The sequence below is a fragment of the Megascapheus bottae genome, chromosome 11 (genome assembly GCF_031878675.1).
Source record: "Megascapheus bottae isolate mThoBot1 chromosome 11, mThoBot2.hap1, whole genome shotgun sequence".
Classification (NCBI taxonomy): domain Eukaryota; kingdom Metazoa; phylum Chordata; class Mammalia; order Rodentia; family Geomyidae; genus Megascapheus; species Megascapheus bottae.
This window is the reverse complement of record NC_143519.1, coordinates 1,169,350-1,187,207: the sequence shown is the minus strand read 5'-3', so window position 1 is coordinate 1,187,207 and position 17,858 is coordinate 1,169,350. Positions and strand designations below refer to the sequence as shown.

Below are 17,858 nucleotides of genomic sequence, written 5' to 3'. Positions count from 1 at the left end.
CCTTGTTATCTGATAATTTTATATGCTTAATTGGTTATTTGAAATAGGAGAGGGAAGGGGGAAATCAAGTTGTAGCGGGGGAGAGGAGGAGGGAAATGGGGGCCATGACATGTGAAGTAATGTACCTTCTATCTGATGAATATAATGTAACCCTTCTATTAATTACAATAAAAATTTATGGAAAAAAGCAAGCCAAGTATGGCCATGCATACCTGAGGAGGCAGAAGCGGGGAGATCTCGAGTTAGAGGCCACTGCAGTGATGCCATCTGGAGTAGATGCGTTTCCTCTGCCCATTGAAGAATTAAAAGTCAGGAAAGGGCAGAAAGCAGACAGCAAGTTCACTCAAAAGTGACAGGGAAGCGGCAAAAGCCCAGTGAGGAGACTGAGTTCATGGCAGACGCCTGTGGAGGCCCATTTGGGTGGGGGTTTTATGTTCCAGGCTCCTCCTCCAGTTGACAGCTGTGTAAGACTCTCTGGGTCTTTTCACTGGTTGAGTGGACGCCTAGGGCATTGTGGGAAGAAGCAGCATTTGATCAGGAGCCCAAAGCACTGTGGGAGCAAGAAGTAAGATGTGCCTTGACGAGACTCGTGCTATCTGCCGCACATTAGGCCCACCACTCTTGTTCCAGTTATTGGAGTTTGAACTCGGATCCTGGCTGCTGCGTCTCAGCTTTTTAAAACCTTCCCTGTCGAGTGCTCTACCACTCCATCCTCAGGTTCCACCTCCACCTTTTTGCTGGTTAATGGGAGGTAAGAGTCTCACAGACTTTCCTGCCCCAGCTGGCTTCACGCTGCAATGCTCCCATCTCAGCCTCCGGGTAGCTAGGATTAAAGGCGTGACCCTCTGCACCAAGCTTGAGTGCTGCTTTCCATCTCCTCAGGTGCTGCGTGCCCACGTTCTGCCATGCAACACGCAAATGAACAAATCAGTAGCTCCGTGGCACTGCGCCACATCACATTCCAGAGCAACTGGGGCGGGGGCTCACTGCAGAGCATGGCAGCTACCCCCGCACGCATGTCCCGCTCCAGTCCGCAAGAGCCCCCACTCCCTGCTCTCGTCTATCTGGGTCCTGGCTGCTCAGCGACTGGAACTGTAGTTTAGGGCTAAACAAATCTTTTCCCAGTGGTGGAGCATCTATATGGACAAGGCAAGGCCGGAGAGCTGTGGCCGCCATCCCCTCGCTCCTCCTCCCCTGGGGAGATGGGCCAGCAGTCTGGTGCGCCTGGGAGACTGAACCAAGTCCCAGGATTAGGGTTCTTTCTACGCGCACCTCCACGAACTGAAATGTCCATGAGGGAAGAGCCCTGGGAATTGTAAAGTTTAAAAAGTTCCCTTGAACCTGGGTTTAGTAATGCTGTTTTGGATGAACAACTAAGTTTTGTGCAGTGGGGCCATTCACATTGCCTGGGGAAACAGAGCGTGATGAGTGAAGATTGCTTAGAGGCCAAGGGTCAGGGAGCTGGAGGGATTGTGGGAGGCACAGGAAATATTTTATCCCACTGAAGAATTCTAGGACCACCCTGTGGGCAGATGGCTGCCTCAGTCATTCTACCCAGAGAGAGCTATGCTGGCTACATCCTACCAGCGTGCCCCGCCCCCTCCCTGGTGGCTAAGCTCTCTGCTCTTACACGCCAGTGAATAATTTATGGCCCCTTGGTTTCCAGCAGTGAGTGTAGCTTCAGGCTTCCTCTTTGAAGTCTCCGAGACAATAGCTGTTTTGAATTGTTCTTATAGGAAAACTCCATCGACTCCCTCACCCACTGTCCTTTCCCCTCTTCCCCCCCTCCATGAGTCAGGCTACTGTGGTTTATTTCCATCCAGGTTCCCTGGAGCTCTGGGAAGCATGCGTGGTGGGCTGGCCTGGTGAGACAGTGCGTTGATGTGGATGTGGGAAGGAATGCAGCAGTCTGGGGCCTCTCCTGTGGACCACAATCTCGCTTACTGTTCAGGTTTGCTGCCTCCTTGCTCTTGCCCCATCTGCATGCTGAACATTCTCTGTGGCCCATGGCCTAAGCCAGATAATTTTAATTCCCTTCAGGTATTAATTAGGTCAGGGACCAGCACTAACCAGTCCTGAGAGAGTCACCTCCTAGGTCCTGTGGCCCAGTGACTGGTTGGCCAGAAGTCTGCCATGTGAAGCGAGAAACACGCCATTTGGCGTTGCTGGCATTTGCTTCCCTTTGAGCCGCGGTGTGAGTGCCCCCACGTCCCACGATTGGTCAGGGCACGATTGGCCAGGCCAGTCTGCCGTAGATCATTTGCAGAGAAGACTCACAAGTTCGCCCATCCAGGGCTGCACAAAGCCTACTTTTGTTCTCCAGTGTGGCCTGGCCTACAACTCACTTTCACCAAGAGGGAGGCAGATTACTGTTCTGGGACTGTGAACTTGGGCCTCAGAAATGCTACAAGGTCTGTTTTGTCCCTCGTGGGACCCATTTGCATGAGGCTTCGGCGAGGCCACTGAGCCCATGGCTCCTCGCCCCGCCTCCCCCCCCCCCCAGCTCACACCATCACACATACACAGATAACCCCAGCTCTCCCTCCACTGGCCTGCTGGAGCACCAGCCAGGGCTAGCCCCAGGTGAGTCTTCTGGGTTTGGGCTCCCAGCTGTGCTGCTTTGTTATGCAGCCGTGACTGTCGGGTTCACAGGATGGGCTGGAGCTCCTGTTTTGAGCTCCTGTTTCTGAAGCTTGGTAATAAAGTCCATCTCCCCAGTGTACACACACGTTTTATTTCCTCACAAGGAAGTCCAGGTTGGGAGAGCAGCAGGATGAGTCAGTGACCCCATGGTGTCACCAAGGACTTCCCATTTGTCCACCCAGCAGTTGAAGCATGAGGAAGTTCCTCACCCCTCACTACAGACCCCAGACAGCTGCAGCCCAGGGAGGGGAGGCGAGGGAAGAAGAGAGGAGGAGGGTCTCCCCCCCCCAGCTGGCTTCCCATCAGGCCTCCTCAGCGTGAATCTCTTTGCCCTCAACCCTGGAAAGAAGGGAGTAAGTTACCAAGGTGATGTGACCTGGGTTTCCCCAGCCACAGAGGCGACACCGGGAGTTCTGTCGGTGACGGGGACCAGCTGTGTCTGTTACTCAGCACCTGAGGAAAGTTGACATTCTTGAAGACAGGCAGCCTTTACCCAGTGGCCTTGAACAAGGTCTCCCCTGCCCCACCATATTGGTTTGTAAACTAGGACCTTAGTGAAAAGCTGGCAGCAGCAGCCAAGGCCCTGGCAAGAATCACTTTGCTGGAGAGTGCCGAGGAACTGGGTTTTGAGGCCCGTAGGGGATCCCCACTTAGACCCGACCATCGTACACAGGGAGGTTTGTGGGCAGGGGTGAGGAAGGTATGCAGGTGAGAACAGTGCCAGGTCAGAGATGTGGCCTGGTTGGCCTAACCTCAGTGGCTCAGCAGAGGCCAGAGGGTGCTGGGGAGCCTCGGGCTGTTTTCTTCCCTAAGAAGGCCTGGGGGTTTTATGGGAAGATGCGAATGGGTGAATCTTGTGCTTCTTGAGGCCCAAGGTTCCTGAAAGTGACCCTCCACTGGCTCATCACCAGAGAAGGAGGAGGAGGAGGAGGAGGAGGAGGAGGAGGAGGAGGAGGAGGAGGAGGAGGGAGGAGGCAGGGACACAGATGCCAGGGGGGACAGGGCTGCTGGGTGCCCAGCTTTTAGCTAATTCACAGGCCCAGCAAAAGCAGCTTTTGGGATGCCTCTTAAGTGGGTGCTGGGAAACTATGGCTGCAGCGTCTAGGATCATCAAACAGTGCACTCACAAGACAGCAGTGTGGGGACCAGGACTTAGACTCAGGGGGCCTGGCCTGCCTGCCCAGAGTCCAGCAAGAGGACAAGGCCGGAAGGGACAGGTCTGCAGGTGGTGTCTGCTGGTGACCCCCACCGCTGTAGACCTGCCGCCCCTCCAGCACCGCACAAGGGCAGAAGGGGAGAAGGGAGGTTTGGGGGAAACATGGAAAACCAACTTGGCCAACAAGGGAGCAGTGGGTAAGGTGTGGTGTGGAAACTCCTGTGGGGTTCAGACAGTGAGGGTGGAGGGGGAGCACAGCCGCCCAGGGGATGGAGGTGGTGGGGGGCAGAGAGTTTAGGGCAGGAGTGGGGGGTTCTGGGGCAGGTGGAGGGGACCTCAGGGTGGGGAATCAGAGCCTGGGGCCTCTCACTGCCCCAAGAGGACCAAGGGAAGGGCCGCCTCTCCCAGGAGGGAAAGCCTGCGAAGTGGGCATTCCCAGCTCTCCCACAACCAGAGCGACCGGTCATCACCCAGGGCGGGGGAGCCAGGCCTGGGGGGGGGCGGGGGATCCAGGCCTGGGGGGGGCAGGGGAGCCAGGCCTGGGGGAGCGGGGAGCCAGGCCTGAGGAGGTGGGGGATCCAGGCCTGGGAGGGGGCGGGGGAGCCAGGCCTGGGGAGGTGGGGGATCCAGGCCTGGGGAGGTGGGGGATCCAGGCCTGGGAGGGTTGAGGGGAGCCAGGCCTGGGGGGGCGGGGGGAGCCAGGCCTGGGAGGGGGCGGGGATCCAGGCCTGGGGAAGTGGGGGATCCAGGCCTGGGAAGGTTGAGGGGAGCCAGGCCTGGGGGGGCGGGGGAAGCCAGGCCTGGGGAGGTGGGGGATCCAGGCCTGGGGAGGTGGGGGATCCAGGCCTGGGAGGGTCGAGGGGAGCCAGGCCTGGGGGGGGCGGGGGGAGCCAGGCCAGGGCGCCCCCCTCTCGCCAGCCCCCAGGCCCAGCTTAGGGCTCTCCCGGCCAGCACTGCGCTGCAGACCCGGGGTGGGGAGGCGGATCTGGGGCTGGGGGACGGGAGGGAGGGGGAGGGGGTCCAGGAGGAGGGCAGGGAGGGGGCATGGAGGCGGCAGGGAGGAGGGCCGGGTCGAGCTACTCCCCGCGGCAGCCCTGGCCCGGCCCATGGCCCTCCCTCGGCCTCCCTCCCCCGCCCCGCCCCTGCCCGCCCCACCGCCCGCCTTCTGCCCTAGCGCCACCTGAGGAACCCGCGCCCCGCCCGCCCCGCCCGGGAGGCGGAAGCAACAGGGCGGCGCCCCCGCCCCGCTCCCCGGGCCCCGCGCGCCCCCGCCCCGCTCCCGGGCCCCGCTCCCCGCGCGCCCCCGCCCCGCTCCCCGGGCCCCGCGCGCCCCCGCCCCGCTCCCCGGGCCCCGCACGCCCCCGCCCCGGGCCCCGCGCGCCCCCGTCCCGCTCCCCGGGCCCCGCACGCCCCCGCCCCGGGCCCCGCGCGCCCCCGCCCCGCTCCCGGGCCCCGCTCCCCGCGCGCCCCCGCCCCGCTCCCCGGGCCCCGCGCGCCCCCGCCCCGCTCCCCGGGCTCCGCGCGCCCCCGCCCCGCTCCCCGCGCGCCCCCGCCCCGCTCCCCGGGCCCCGCGCGCCCCCGCCCCGCTCCCCGGGCCCCGCGCGCCCCTGCCCCGCTCCCCGCGCGCCTGCGCTCCCGCGCTCCCCAGGCCGCGCTCCCCGAGGCGCGCGTGCGCGGCAGGGCGGGGGCGGGGCGGGGGCGGGGGCGCGCCCGGGCGGGGCCGCGGGCCGGCGCGCATGCTCCCTGGCGCCCGTGACGCGCCGGGCAGAGCGGAGCGGGCGGAGCGGGCCGAGCCGGCTTCAGAGGCGCGGCCGCCGCGGCGGGGCGGCGAGCGGGCAGCCGGGCGCAGGCCGCGCGGGTCCGACGGGCGCAGCGCCGCGCCGGGAGCGCCGCCGCTGCACGCGGGCCGCGTCTTCTCGCCGCCGGGCGGGCGGGCATGGGCGCGGAGGGGCCGCGGCCGCCCCCGGAGCCGCCCAGGCCGTGACCGGGCGGGGGGCGGCCGCGCGCGGGGCCCATGGGCGCGCGGCGCTGAGCGACCCGAGCAGCCATGGACTGCAGCCTGGTGCGGACGCTCGTGCGCAGATACGTGAGTGCAGCCGGAGATCGGCGGGGGGACCGGCAGGGGATCGGCGGGGGACCGGCGGGGGATCGGCGTGGGGACCGGCGAGGAGATCAGCGGGGGGACCGGCGGGGGATCGGCGGGGGGACCGGCGGGGGATCGCGGGGGGACCGACGGGGGATCGGCGGGAGATCGGCGGGGGGACCGGCGGGGAGATCGCGGGGGGACCGGCGGGGGGGTCGGCGGGGGGACCGGCGGGGAGACCGGCGGGGGGACCGGCGGGGGATCGTCGGGGGGATCGGCCGGGGATCGGCGGGGGACCGGCGGGCGGACCCGACGGCGCCCGCCCGGAGCCGAGCCGCGGCTCCGTCCGTCCGCGCCCCGCGAGCCGGCGGGAGGCTCGGGGCAGCTCTGGACACCCAGAAAAGTTTCCAGCGCGGCCGCCGTCCCGGGCGGGCGCCGTCGGGTCTCAGGGAGGGAGCGCGGGGCCCGCTCGGTGAAGTTTGGCTCCCGCGTGGGTTCCCGGGTCCGTGGAGGGTGGGCGCCCCGGCCCGCCCGGCCTCACCACCCCCGACGGCCCGCAGCCCCCCCTCCCGCCCCCCTGGCCTCGCTGGCTTTCCCGCAGGCCGCGCCGCGGGAGCCCCCTCGGGCGTGGACGGCGCTCCTGGAGTGCCAGCTCCGCTCCTCACCTCGCCGCTGCCTCCCCCTCCGCCCCCGCGGCAGTGCCCATCCCCGTCCGCGCGGTTCCCCCCCCCCGACACGTCGAGGTCCGCCCTGCAGGCTGGCCGGGACAGGCCACCTTTCCTTGGCTGGGGTGAGCGCGCACCGTGTCTGCGCCCCGCACGGCACCTGGCGCTCAGAAGGCGCGACGCGGGCATGGCCGAAGAGGAGGCCGCCCCTGGGGGTGGCCCTGGGCTGCAGTGCAGGCACACGGGTACGGGAGCCCCGTCTTCCCGTCTCCCCCGCCAGCACGGGACCACTGCGTCCTTGGCAGAGCACCGCCCTAGCTGGCCGTGAAGCAGCTGAAATGCCGGGGTAGTGTGACCCGCCGTGGTAACTCTGAAAACTTTGGGAGGGCGTCGTGACGGTCAGCGGCCCTGGGTTGCCTTTGAGGTGGAGCGTGACGTCCGCGGGCTGGGGAGAAGCGCTGGGCTCTGCGGGTTCCGGGCGGACACTGCAGGCGCCTGACCAGGGCCCGCTCTCCCCGCTCTCCCCGCTGCCGCCCTGTGGCCTGCACAGGGGGCCGCTGTGTCCTGGGGATGCAGGTGGACCCCGCCCTGAGGAGCCCGTGTCTTACCAGTAGCTGGAACAGGGTGCTGACCCCAGGTGAAAGCAAACAGGCTGTTTTGTGGGTAAACGGATTCCCTGCTGAGCAGTGTGTGTGGGGGCTCAGGTGAGGTTCAGATGGTTCTGAGCAAAGTGGTACATAAAGACCAGCCGGGCAGAGATGCTACCGTGGCCTTAAGCTCTGGAGTTTATTTAGGGGCGAGTGTGATAAGCCAGGCTCTCACCGGTGGACTGCCCTCCTCCCTTCACACCACGTGGAGGGCGTCTGACCTCCCTTCCCATGTTTGTACTTCAAGAGCTTGAGGTCGTCCCCATCCTGGATGGAGTTCCCGTTCACTGTCAGCAGTTCTGACGGACGACGCTTCTACCCTTGGAAACTTGTAAGACAGCAAACTTTGGAAAGTCTGAAGGCTTTCCTTGCTGACAGTAGGTTATTTATTTTCGGAACCATTATGTGTTCCATTTGAGTTTTGTTATAATAGCAAAATAAATAGTTTTGATCCCTGAGGATGTGGTCCCAGAATCTTAGCCTGTGCCAGCACGCAGTTGCACTGCTTCTCTTTGTGTATTTATTTATATCACCGTTGGTTTGTAACATGGACACCAGTGGTGTTGAACTGAGAGCCTGTCCTTGTAGATTTGCTCATTTGGTGTAGTTATGACTGCTTCTAATCAATCCAGCATGGATGGCCAGTCAGACAGAGTCTTCCTGTTGTTTATCCTGGGGGTCTGCATCCTCCCTTAGCCTCCACGCCTTCAGGTATTTGAAATAAGTGGCTCCTCCAGCACTCAATCCCATCTAACCGCGGTCTGTCTGTCTCTAGCAGGTTTGCCCAGTGCTCTACCTGCCGTCTTCAGGGACTCCTGTGTTCCAGTCGGATGTTTGTGTGCAATTTTCCCAGCTGTGTAATTTAACCTATAGGTTAAATCCTTCCATTGTTCTGCAGGACCCCGTTGGATGTCTGCTCATTAGGAACAAGGGCTCTTCAGCTGCTTTCATTTCATTCCAGAGACTGGATTTAATAACCTGAGGGGAAAGGGTTATGCTATTCCAGTCAGTTAAGTTTCTAGAGTTGAGGGCACTGACTTTGCGATGACTGACAGCGGCGTTGAATTTGCCCTGTAACATACACGCCCACTACCCAGCATGCCCTCTGCTTGCCGATGGCTGGGCTCTGAAACCAAGAACACAGGTGGTCCTTCGGTGGTTGGGCCCTGTGATCCAGCAGAAACAGGGCCAGTGAAAGATTCCCCCGTCTCACACTGACAAATGCTCTTTAACCAAGTGTTTCGACAGCTTGTCTCCCACGCTTGACCCGTGGAGGGCCAGCTTTGCAGCGCTGCAATAAGTAAGACTCGACTAGGTGCCACCCTAGAAGCGGCACCTTGTCGGAGAAAAGAGGTTCGGCACACAGTCTAACTGTTCTCATCTCTCCGGGCCACTGCCTGAGCTGGCGCTGGGCCAGCTTGTTGGCTGCTCCCGGTCCTCTGTGTCAAGTGGACACCCAGAAGGGACTACTCAGTGGCTTTCAAACCAGTTGACTTTCTCGTCAGCCCTGACCATAGGCAAACGCACATAAGCAGCCACATTTCCCAACTCAGTCAAGGTCAAGGTCAGGGTCAGGCAGTGTACTGGCCAGTTTTTACCCCTGATGGTGTTGAGTCTGGAGGGTCCAGTGCTGGTGGCCTGTCTGTCCTCCCCTGCCCTACTGAGGACACAGCCTCTTCTCGCTGGGCTCAAGTGCCAGCCAACGGTTCCTCACTCTTGTTTTCATCTTCCCTGCTTCTCTCCTTGCATCTGCTGTGTCTCCCGGGATGTGAGGAGCAGAGGAAGGTTCGGATCTTTCACAAGGGAGAGTGCAGGGAGGACTCTGAGCCTTTTCTGTCCCCTCCTTGGTGGCCTGGGCTCATGCTGAACCTTGTACATGAGCATGGCAGCTGGGTGTCTCTCTGCCTGTCTCTTCAGAGCCCTGTCCTCACGTGTCTCCACCTGTGAGTGGAGTGGGGCACTGAGCTTATGAATGACGGCTGTGTGGTGTTTGCTGGCGTTTATCCTGCATTTATTAGTGACACAGTGTTAATTACTTGTCGTCATCTTTGTTCCCCTTTCACACACAGTCCTGGGCTTGAGCTCAGAGCCTGGGCTCTGTCCTTGGACTTTCTCCAGGCTAGAGCTCTACCACTGGAGCCTGAGTACCACTTCTGGCTTCTTCTGTGTATGTGGTACGGAGGAATCGAACCCGGGACTTTGTGCATGCTAGGCCAGCACTGTACCACTGGGCCACACTCCCGGCCTTGAGGTGTCGTTTTTGAGGACAGAGGTGACTTGGGTGTATATTTTCAAATTCTTGCTCAAATGTGTTTAGTAGCCAGCCACGTCTTTTCGCGTCTCCTGAGTTATTCTTCAGAGTGCTTCCTCTGTGTCTGCTTTTCACTCTGTGGCTGTCAGGACCAGGCTGTTTGGGAAGCTTTCCCCCAGGCCCTGGGGCCTGGCAGCTGGCTGTCACAGGCCTGTGGCTTGGGTGCAGAGGAGCTGGAAGCATCAGTGGCCACATGGGGGACTGGAGGACCCCTGAGAGACTGGCATGTACCGGGTGTGTTGAGAGTGCAGGAAATGTTCGTAGAGGGAGAGTGTCCCAGGCAGAGGCTCACCTTACCTCTGGAGTGGTGGCCTCCCACACTGGCAGATGATGTCATCACAGAGCCGCTCTACCCTGAGTGCGGTTGGCTCCTGCCAAGGCCTTTGGGTGGCCCGGTAGCCTGTTAAGTGGCACCTACTGTGGACTTTAGTGTCCTGACAGGCTGTGGTGGGACCCGCTGTGGTCGTCAGGGGCTAGACAGCCCACTGGGGTGCACCTGTCTTGGTCCTCGGGTGTCTAGACGGCCCGTGGTGGTCTTTCTGTGGTCAGGCAGCTTGCAGGGCTGTGCCACACTGAGTGCTTTGTTTCCCCAGAGGCAGCTGAAAAACGAGAGTGTTGGCCTTTGCCATCTCTGCTCCGCTAAGAGGAGAGGATCAAATGAACTAATGTACATGGATACAATCTGTACACTGGAAAGTGCTATAAAAATAACTCCGCAAAAGGCTTGTCAATTTCTCCTGTCTCTGTGACAGGTAATTTCTTTTTCTTGAAAAGGGAATGAAAATTTCCTTCCTTCCTTCCTTCCTTCCTTCCTTCCTTCCTTCCTTCCTTCCTTCCTTCCTTCCTTTTTCTGTCTTTTTTTTCCTGGTTGGAGGGTAAGAAAAGGTTTTGAAGAGGTTTGCTCCATGGGACAGGGATGATTCGATCCAAGCTGGGAAGAGGATGCAGCTTTGAGTGTTAGCGCGTCCTGATCTTTGCCCTGTGCACAGAGGCACAGCATCTGGCTTATTGACCAGACAGATGTTTTGGCTTCTGTCACACAAGTGGATTGGGCATGGCTGCTGCCTCACCAAGCTGGAGGCTGCAGGCCAGTGAAAGGAAATGGAATTGTTTCTAGGACCCACTGCAGACGTCTTCCCTGGCGGAGTTAGGAAGTAGTGGATGGAGGTTGGTCCTGACGTTCCATGGTCTCTGAGTTGTCCTGAGAGATGCAGTCCGTGGGGCTGGGTGAGAGGTTAGTACCTGTGCACCCACAAAGTCCCCTTGGTTCCTCTAGACCAGCAATAACTCCTCAGACCAGCTGCTGACTTTTTAGTGTGTTTGTTCTTATCAGTGACCAAATTCTTGCCTGTTATTTGCTGAATTTCTGTCAGGAGTGATGCTATGGTTGGTGGTGGTAGTTGGAGGAATTTTGGAGATTGCTCTCTTGTTTGTGGAGATGCTAATGGAGAGGGCCCATGAGATCTGCAACCCCAGCCTTCGCGTTTCATGTTCAAGCCCCAGGCCCTGCCAGTCCTTCCCCTGCTGTCTGGTGCGGGATGCAGAGATGCAAACCAAGGCCCAGGAGCTGCTCAGGGCAGAGCTCGGGTTCCCCAGGGGTGGGGTCTGCGTGGGGCTGCCCATGTGTGTGTGTGTGTGTGTGTGTGTGTGTGTGTGTGTGCGTGTGCGTGTGTGTGCGTGCGTGTGTGTGCGTGTGCGCGCGCGTGTGTGTGCATCTGCCCGTGTGCCCTCCTCCGTCCCTGCCTCAGGCATGGCACAGCCCCTCTGGGCCCGTCCTCGCCCGCTGGACCTTCTCCTGCCTGGGGAGAGCCATCCTTTACCATCTCAGTAATCTCCTGCCTCAGAGGAAAGAGGATTTCCTCTGACCTGTTTTCAGCAGAGAATTAGGGACAGTCAGGTTTTGCCACAGGGTCTCATCAAGTTTTTGTGTTGTTTTTCAAGGTCCATGTTGCTCTTTGGCTGGGTCAGCATCCTGAGAGGTGCCAGTGAGGTCAGGAGATGTGTGACTCGAGGGCAGATGAAATCTAGGCCAGCCCATATAGTGGCATCCCCTGAGTTTGCAGTTGCCTTGGTTCAGAGAATGTAAGACTTGCCATTAATAGCCATGAGCTTTTCAGTGGCACATTTTTTCCTGAGTCCTGATCAGCTCTGCCAGAACACTGAAACCACACATAGGAGGAGCTGGACCCGTTGCTCCAGAGGTTAGACTTTCAGCTCGTTTCTTCGTTTCTCAGATACAAAGCGAAAGTCCAGTGGCGGTGGAGAATGTGTTCAAACACATCCCCGTGGACGTCTTCTGGAGGCGCTGCTTAGTACATGTCAGGTACCTGGCACTCAGTGCTCCTGTGACGTGGGTTGAGACTGGCCATGGTGCATGCAGTCAGTGGTAGGAGGAGCTGGGTGAGCTTGTGTGGGGAGGAGGGAGGAGGCAGGAGACGAGAGGATGGCTGCGTCAAGGGGCCCTCCTGGCAGAGGAAGTCTGAAGACTGTGGACAGCAGTGTGGGGTGGTAGCCAGGGTGGACACGGGGTGGTGAGGAGGGGTGGAGGACACGGAGGACACAGGGTGGTGAGGAGGGTGAAGGACGGGGTCAGAGGTGGTGAGGAGGGTGGAGGACAGGGGGTCAGGGGTGGTGAGGAGAGGTGGAGGACACGGAGGACACGGGGTGGTGAGGAGGGTGAAGGACGGGGTCAGGGGTGGTGAGGAGGGTGGAGGACAGGGGGTGGTGAGGAGGGTGGTGGACAGGGGCTGTCCTCTGACTGGGTGCTCCGTCTCAGGGCTGGTGTTGGCTGCCTCAGGTGTTACGGTGCACATCTGGGATGTGCATTTCATTTGACATCGTATGTAAGAGCGAAGCTAAGAAGTGGTGATAGAATCACAGGCTCGACGACGAGAAGAACTTGGCATTGATCAGGGGTTCTGATGGATTTCCAGCGCTGACACCTCCACGTAGTTTTGGCGCCGTGCTGGCTCAGGGCTCGTGTGAGGCTCGGGGGCGCTGTCTGGCTAGTCTCTCACCGCACACAGTAGAAACACTAGCAGGGTAATGAGAAGACTTCTTGAAACTCAAGCTCCAACTAAATTTTAATGAAAACTGTACCCAGGTAGGAGGCAGTAGGAGAGGCTTTGAGCGTGAGCGTTTGTGTAAACCTGCTTTGAGCTAGGTCTGAGTCTGGCAGAGCTGATTGTTCCAAGAGGAGAGTCTTGCTTTCATTTACATCAGAAGGAGACAGACAGCCGATGTTTGAGGGCAAGCCTAGGGGCCATGTGGCCCTGCAGAAGCTGTGACACCCCCGCCCCCCATGCAGTTCAGCTGCAGAGCAGACTGCAGTGCTGTGAGTGAGGGAGCATCCTTCCAGAAGCCCTCTTCTAGCACGTTTTCTCTACAATGTGTGACACTGGTGCTTTTACTATCTAGAAAATGATTAACAAATGGATCTGTCAGATAGGGTTTTATTTGAGTGCTTTCCTAAAAAAACAAAATGTAGGTTCTGTGAGTACAGTTTATTACTGTTTCTTCTCCACAGGTAGTCTGAAATTTTTTGTTCTAAAATGATGTGATTTTTTTTAGAAAAATTTCATCAGCTGCTGTTGCTTTGGAAAGGGAGGTATAGCTTCAGAAGTTACACCCCTCTTCTTTCTAACACTTGCTTTGTTTATTAACATTGAGTTTTACATCATATTTCAAATGACGTATTTAACAAGCAAGTATTCAAGAAGGGAATCTCTGTATATAATTACTGGCACTTAGATTTTAGAACATAATTAAAATTAGGCTGAGGGTTTGTATGTCATAGATACACATTAATCTATGTAATAAAACATTATGTCTATAGAGTCATAGATTTTTTTTTTTTTTTTGCCAGTCCTGGGCTTGAGCTCAAGTCTGAGCACTGTCCTTGGACTTTCTCAAGGCTAGGGCTCTACCACTTGAGCCTCAACACCACTTCTGGCTTTTTTTTTCTATGTATGTGGTACTAAGGAATTGAACCTAGGTCTTTGTGCATGCTAGGCAAGCACTCTACCACTAGGCCAAACCCCCAGCCCCAGAGTCATAGATTTTTATGTCTATGTAGTTGTGTGTGTTTATATTTCTAATACCATGTCCATAGCATTGGGTATGCAAATATTGAGTCCTCATTCTTGTACTATCTGGATTTATTAGCCACATATTAAGGATACCATGCGCCTTTTGCTCCTTTGGTCTTGACTTGTCTCACTCAACATGATTCACTCTAGATTCATCCACTTCCCTGCAAATGCCATTATTTTATCTTGTCTGTTGGCTATGTAGAATTCCATTGTGTATATATACTGCATTTTCTGTATCCATTCATCTGCAGTAGGGCATCTGGATTGTTTCCATCGCCTGGCTATTGTGAATAGTGCAGAGATGAACATAGCTGAGCAGGTGTCCTTATCATATCTTGGGTTATGATGTTCAGGAGTGGTATGGCAGGATCATAAGGAAGGTCAGTTTTCAGTTCCTTAAGAAACCTCCACACTGCTTTCCAGAGTGGCTGAACTAGTCTACATTCCCACCAGCAGTGTAGTAGGGTTCCTTTTTCTCCACAACCCTGCCAGCAACTGTCATTGAGTTCAAAATCTTGGCTATTCTTGTTGGGGTAAGGTGTTATCTAAAGGTTGTTTTTATTTGCATTTCCTTTATGACCATGGATGATGAACATTTTCTCATATGGTTTTCTGCCATTTTAATCTCTTCTTCTCATAAGTCTCTCTTTAGTTTCCTTGCCCATTTAGTGATTGGTTTGTTGGATTTGGGGGGGATTAGTTTCTTGAGTTCCCTGTAGATATTGGATATTAAGCATTTGTCAGATGCATTATTGGTACATATCTTTTCCCAGTTGGTTGGTTGTCTCTCTACTTTAGTGGCTATGCTTTTATCTGTGCAGAAACTTTTTATTTTTAGGTAGTCCCATTTATTGAGTCTCTCTCCAATCTGTTGTAACCCTGGGATTCTGTTCAGGAATCTTTTGACTGTGCCTATGAGTTCCAGTGTCTCTCCTACTCTATCATGTAGCAGTTTCACGGGTTCTGGTCTGACGTTGAGGTCTTTGATCCACTTTGAGTTAATGCTTGTGCATGGCGAAAGGCTAGGGTCAATTTTTAGTTTTCTGCATGTGGCTGCCCAGTTTTGCCAGCACCAGTAATTGAATAGGCTGTACACTTGCTTTGTTAATGAGTCACTTTATTGTACAATTCAGAGTTGGAACGGTCAGACATTTGGGCTGGAGAGCCACATGCCTTCAGGCTGGCAGGGGTCTTTGGAGGTGATAGGAGAGCAGAGGTCAGGCGTCAGTTCATTAAGCAGTGTTGCTCATTGGCTTGTGGCCTCGCCCTTTGGAAGGGACGTAGGTCTGGTGGACAGTTTCCACACAAGCCAAGCTTCCCCAGTGGCACGCAGGGGCTGGAGTGGCCCTGAGGACTTGTCTGAACTCTGCCATGGGTAGATCTTGCGAATGCCTTACCTTCCTACAGAATGACCATCGTTGCCCGTGTGCCGGACATGTTGGAGCTGAGTTTGCATCCAACAGGATGGGCGAGGCCGGCCACCCCCACTCCCCAGAAAACCAGCAGTGGGGATTTTCCTGTCTTTCTGGTGACTCTCACTGTGCCAGGACTTGACACGAACACGAGGAAGCAACACTAGAACCTTCCAGAGGAGGGTCTCCAGAGCTCAGTGGGGTCAGCACGCCGTGGGCGGGCAGCCCTGGCACCCTTCCCCAGGCCTGTGGGAGGCTGGCGTCCAGTTTCTGGACGCGGTGGCAAAGTGATGGGGCAGCCAGGTGTTAACTGTTGACCGTCAGGAGAACCTGAGCGGTTGTTCCTCGGTGGCCAGTGAGGACAATGCAGGAAGAGGTCAGTTCCAGACACATGACACCACAGTCACAGCCATCGGCCACCCCTACGTGGGGGCTCTCAGTGACCTTGTCATCATCTGCTGTCCCGGGTCACTGTGGGAAGAGGAAGGAGGCTGGAGGAAGCCTGGGGGTCTGAGTCCGTCCTGGATGTGAGGAGCTCCTGGTGCTGGCAAGGTCAGTAGGGCGGCCCAGGGCCATCCTGGACCCCACGGGAGAGCAGTCCACATGCCTGGGCCACCCAGGGCCATCCTGGACCCCACGGGAGAGCATTCCACACGCCCGGGCCACCCAGGGCCATCCTAGACCCCACGGGAGAGCAGTCCACAGGCCCGGGCCGCCCAGGGCCATCCTGGACCCCACGGGAGAGCATTCCACACGCCCGGGCCGCCCAGGGCCATCCTGGACCCCACGGGAGAGCATTCCACACGCCCGGGCCGCCCAGGGCCATCCTGGACCCCACGGGAGAGCAGTCCACAGGCCCGGGCCGCCCAGGGACATGGCACTGCTGGTTTTCCTTCACATTCCAGGAATATAATCTATTTCATGGAGGTGATGGAAAAGAAATATAAAAGAGTATATTTAGGGCTGGGAGTTTGGCCTAGTGGTAGAGGGCTTGCCTAGCATGCACAAAGACCCGGGTTTGGTTCCTCAGTACCACATACATAGGAAAAAAAAAAAAAGCCAGAAGTGGTGCTGAGGCTCAAGTGGTGGAGCTCTAACCTTGAGAAAGTCCAAGGACAGTGCTCAGGCCCTGAGCTCAAGCCCAGGACTGAAAAAAAAAAACAATGTATATTTAGTGTATCCTTATGTCGTGTTTCTATTTGTTTTGAAGTAACATTTAACAACCTAAGATTAACAGGTAAGTGTTGGAATCACCACATCTACTTCCTTGAGGTAAAGTAAATCCTCTTACTCATCTGAAGTCAGGGCTTGTGTGCATAAAGATGGTCATATTAAACCATCCTTGCGTGAAAGCCTCTCGATTCTTGTGAGGGGATGTGATCAGGTCTTTTCTTATTTTCCCGAGAGGTAGGGTCTCACGCAGGGTGAGGCAGGCTGGCCAGGAACTCTGATTCGGGATGCTGGCATTACAGGCATCTGCCACTAAGTCTGGCTCACAGCGAATAGTGTACACGGCAGATGTGCAGGGCCACTTGAGAACGAAGGGGTACTGGTGGGTACAGAAACAGCATTGGGACCCCCCCCCCCGGACGCAAGCCTTGTGGAGGGTGCTGCCTGCTGCACCGAGGGTGGCGGTGTGAGGTATGTGTCTGGGCTACGTCTTCAGAAGGTGGACGTGGCTCAGGAGGGATGCCAGCCCAGCTGTGGAACTGGAGTATCTCCACACGGGAGAGGCTGCGGGGCTCCGTGTGCCACCTCAGATCGGGAGGAAGCCTGCCACGGGGGTCATTCCAGCGGAAATGGTGTTTTGAGGGCCCTTCCCAGGCGCTGCCCTGGTCCGCCCAGTGCGACGGCTGGTCGTTAGTCTGGCCCCTGCCCGTGTTGCCTGCATGTCCGTACTAAGCAGTCAGCCAGCCAGCCATGTTGCTGTTGGTGCCAGGCTGGCAGGCAGCAGATGAACCCAGCTGCCCTAGCTTGCACTCTAGAAGAAACCTACCTATCTCGGGGTTCATTTGAAGAGCTAAGAGGAGCAGAGGATCTGTGTCGAGGTTTGAAAATTAGTTCGTTTTGAAGTAACAGCTCAAAGCTTAGAATTTGTAAGAAAAGACCCGAGCCGAGTAACCCCTGCCGCCCACGGTGTGCTGTTTGTCCCTGGACATCCAGCTTGAATGCTGACTGTGGCTAGAAGTAGAGGAACGCTCAGAGAACTTGTGGGACACCGGAAATCTTCCGTTTGGCGATGCCTGGCCTGCAAGGACTTCTGAGGTCGGCGCAATCAGGTCCACAGCGGGACAGAGATGTGTGCTTCTCGTTAGCTGCCCAAGGTGGTCTGCCTATACTGATCATTTTGTAGGGTCCATAGTTGGTGCTAAAAATATCCAGATGATCTTTTGCTGAAAAAACACTCCCTGTGCATCTTGCACTTGGCAGTATTGCCCGCACATTAAACACAGCTTGGCATTACGTGTGCGGGTACGTCTGGTCTGCTACGAGTGATAACTGGTTTTAGCCCATTTAACTACTGTGCTTATTCAGCCAGTAATTACTGACAGTCCTCCAGAGATCAGTACCTCAGAGGTCCTGGGGACGTGGAAACGAAACCACCGTGGTGAGAGCTGCTCTCTCACACAAGTGCCATCAGAATCCACACGCTGCGCAGAGCCCCTTGCCTGGGCTTTCCCTAAGAAGGAATTGGGCACTCAGTGGATGGGCCTGCTCCAGTGCCAGTGTGTGCATCCAGTTCTGCTGGAGAGCTGCCTGTATCTCCATCTCCACCCCCACCCCCACAGACTGCTTCCTGAGGGCTGCTGTCCACGTGGAGACTTCCCAGCAGTCACCAGTCACACTGAG

General features: G+C 57.3%; 1 protein-coding gene across 4 annotated transcripts in view; it reads left to right on the top strand.

Moving 5' to 3' along the window:
• Window positions 1-5,740: 5,740 nt before the first annotated feature.
• The window catches only part of Atp11a (ATPase phospholipid transporting 11A), a 74,277-nt gene continuing 62,159 nt past the window's right edge, over window positions 5,741-17,858 (top strand). For 3 of the 4 annotated variants that reach the window (XM_090341865.1, XM_090341866.1, XM_090341867.1), the window contains exon 1: window positions 5,742-5,885. In XM_090341865.1, the coding sequence (XP_090197991.1) occupies window positions 5,847-5,885 (39 nt within the window). In that variant the 5' untranslated portion in view covers window positions 5,742-5,846. Of the gene's footprint in view, window positions 5,886-17,858 lie in introns of all 4 variants that reach the window. The other variant, XM_090341868.1, reaches the window with a different exon arrangement.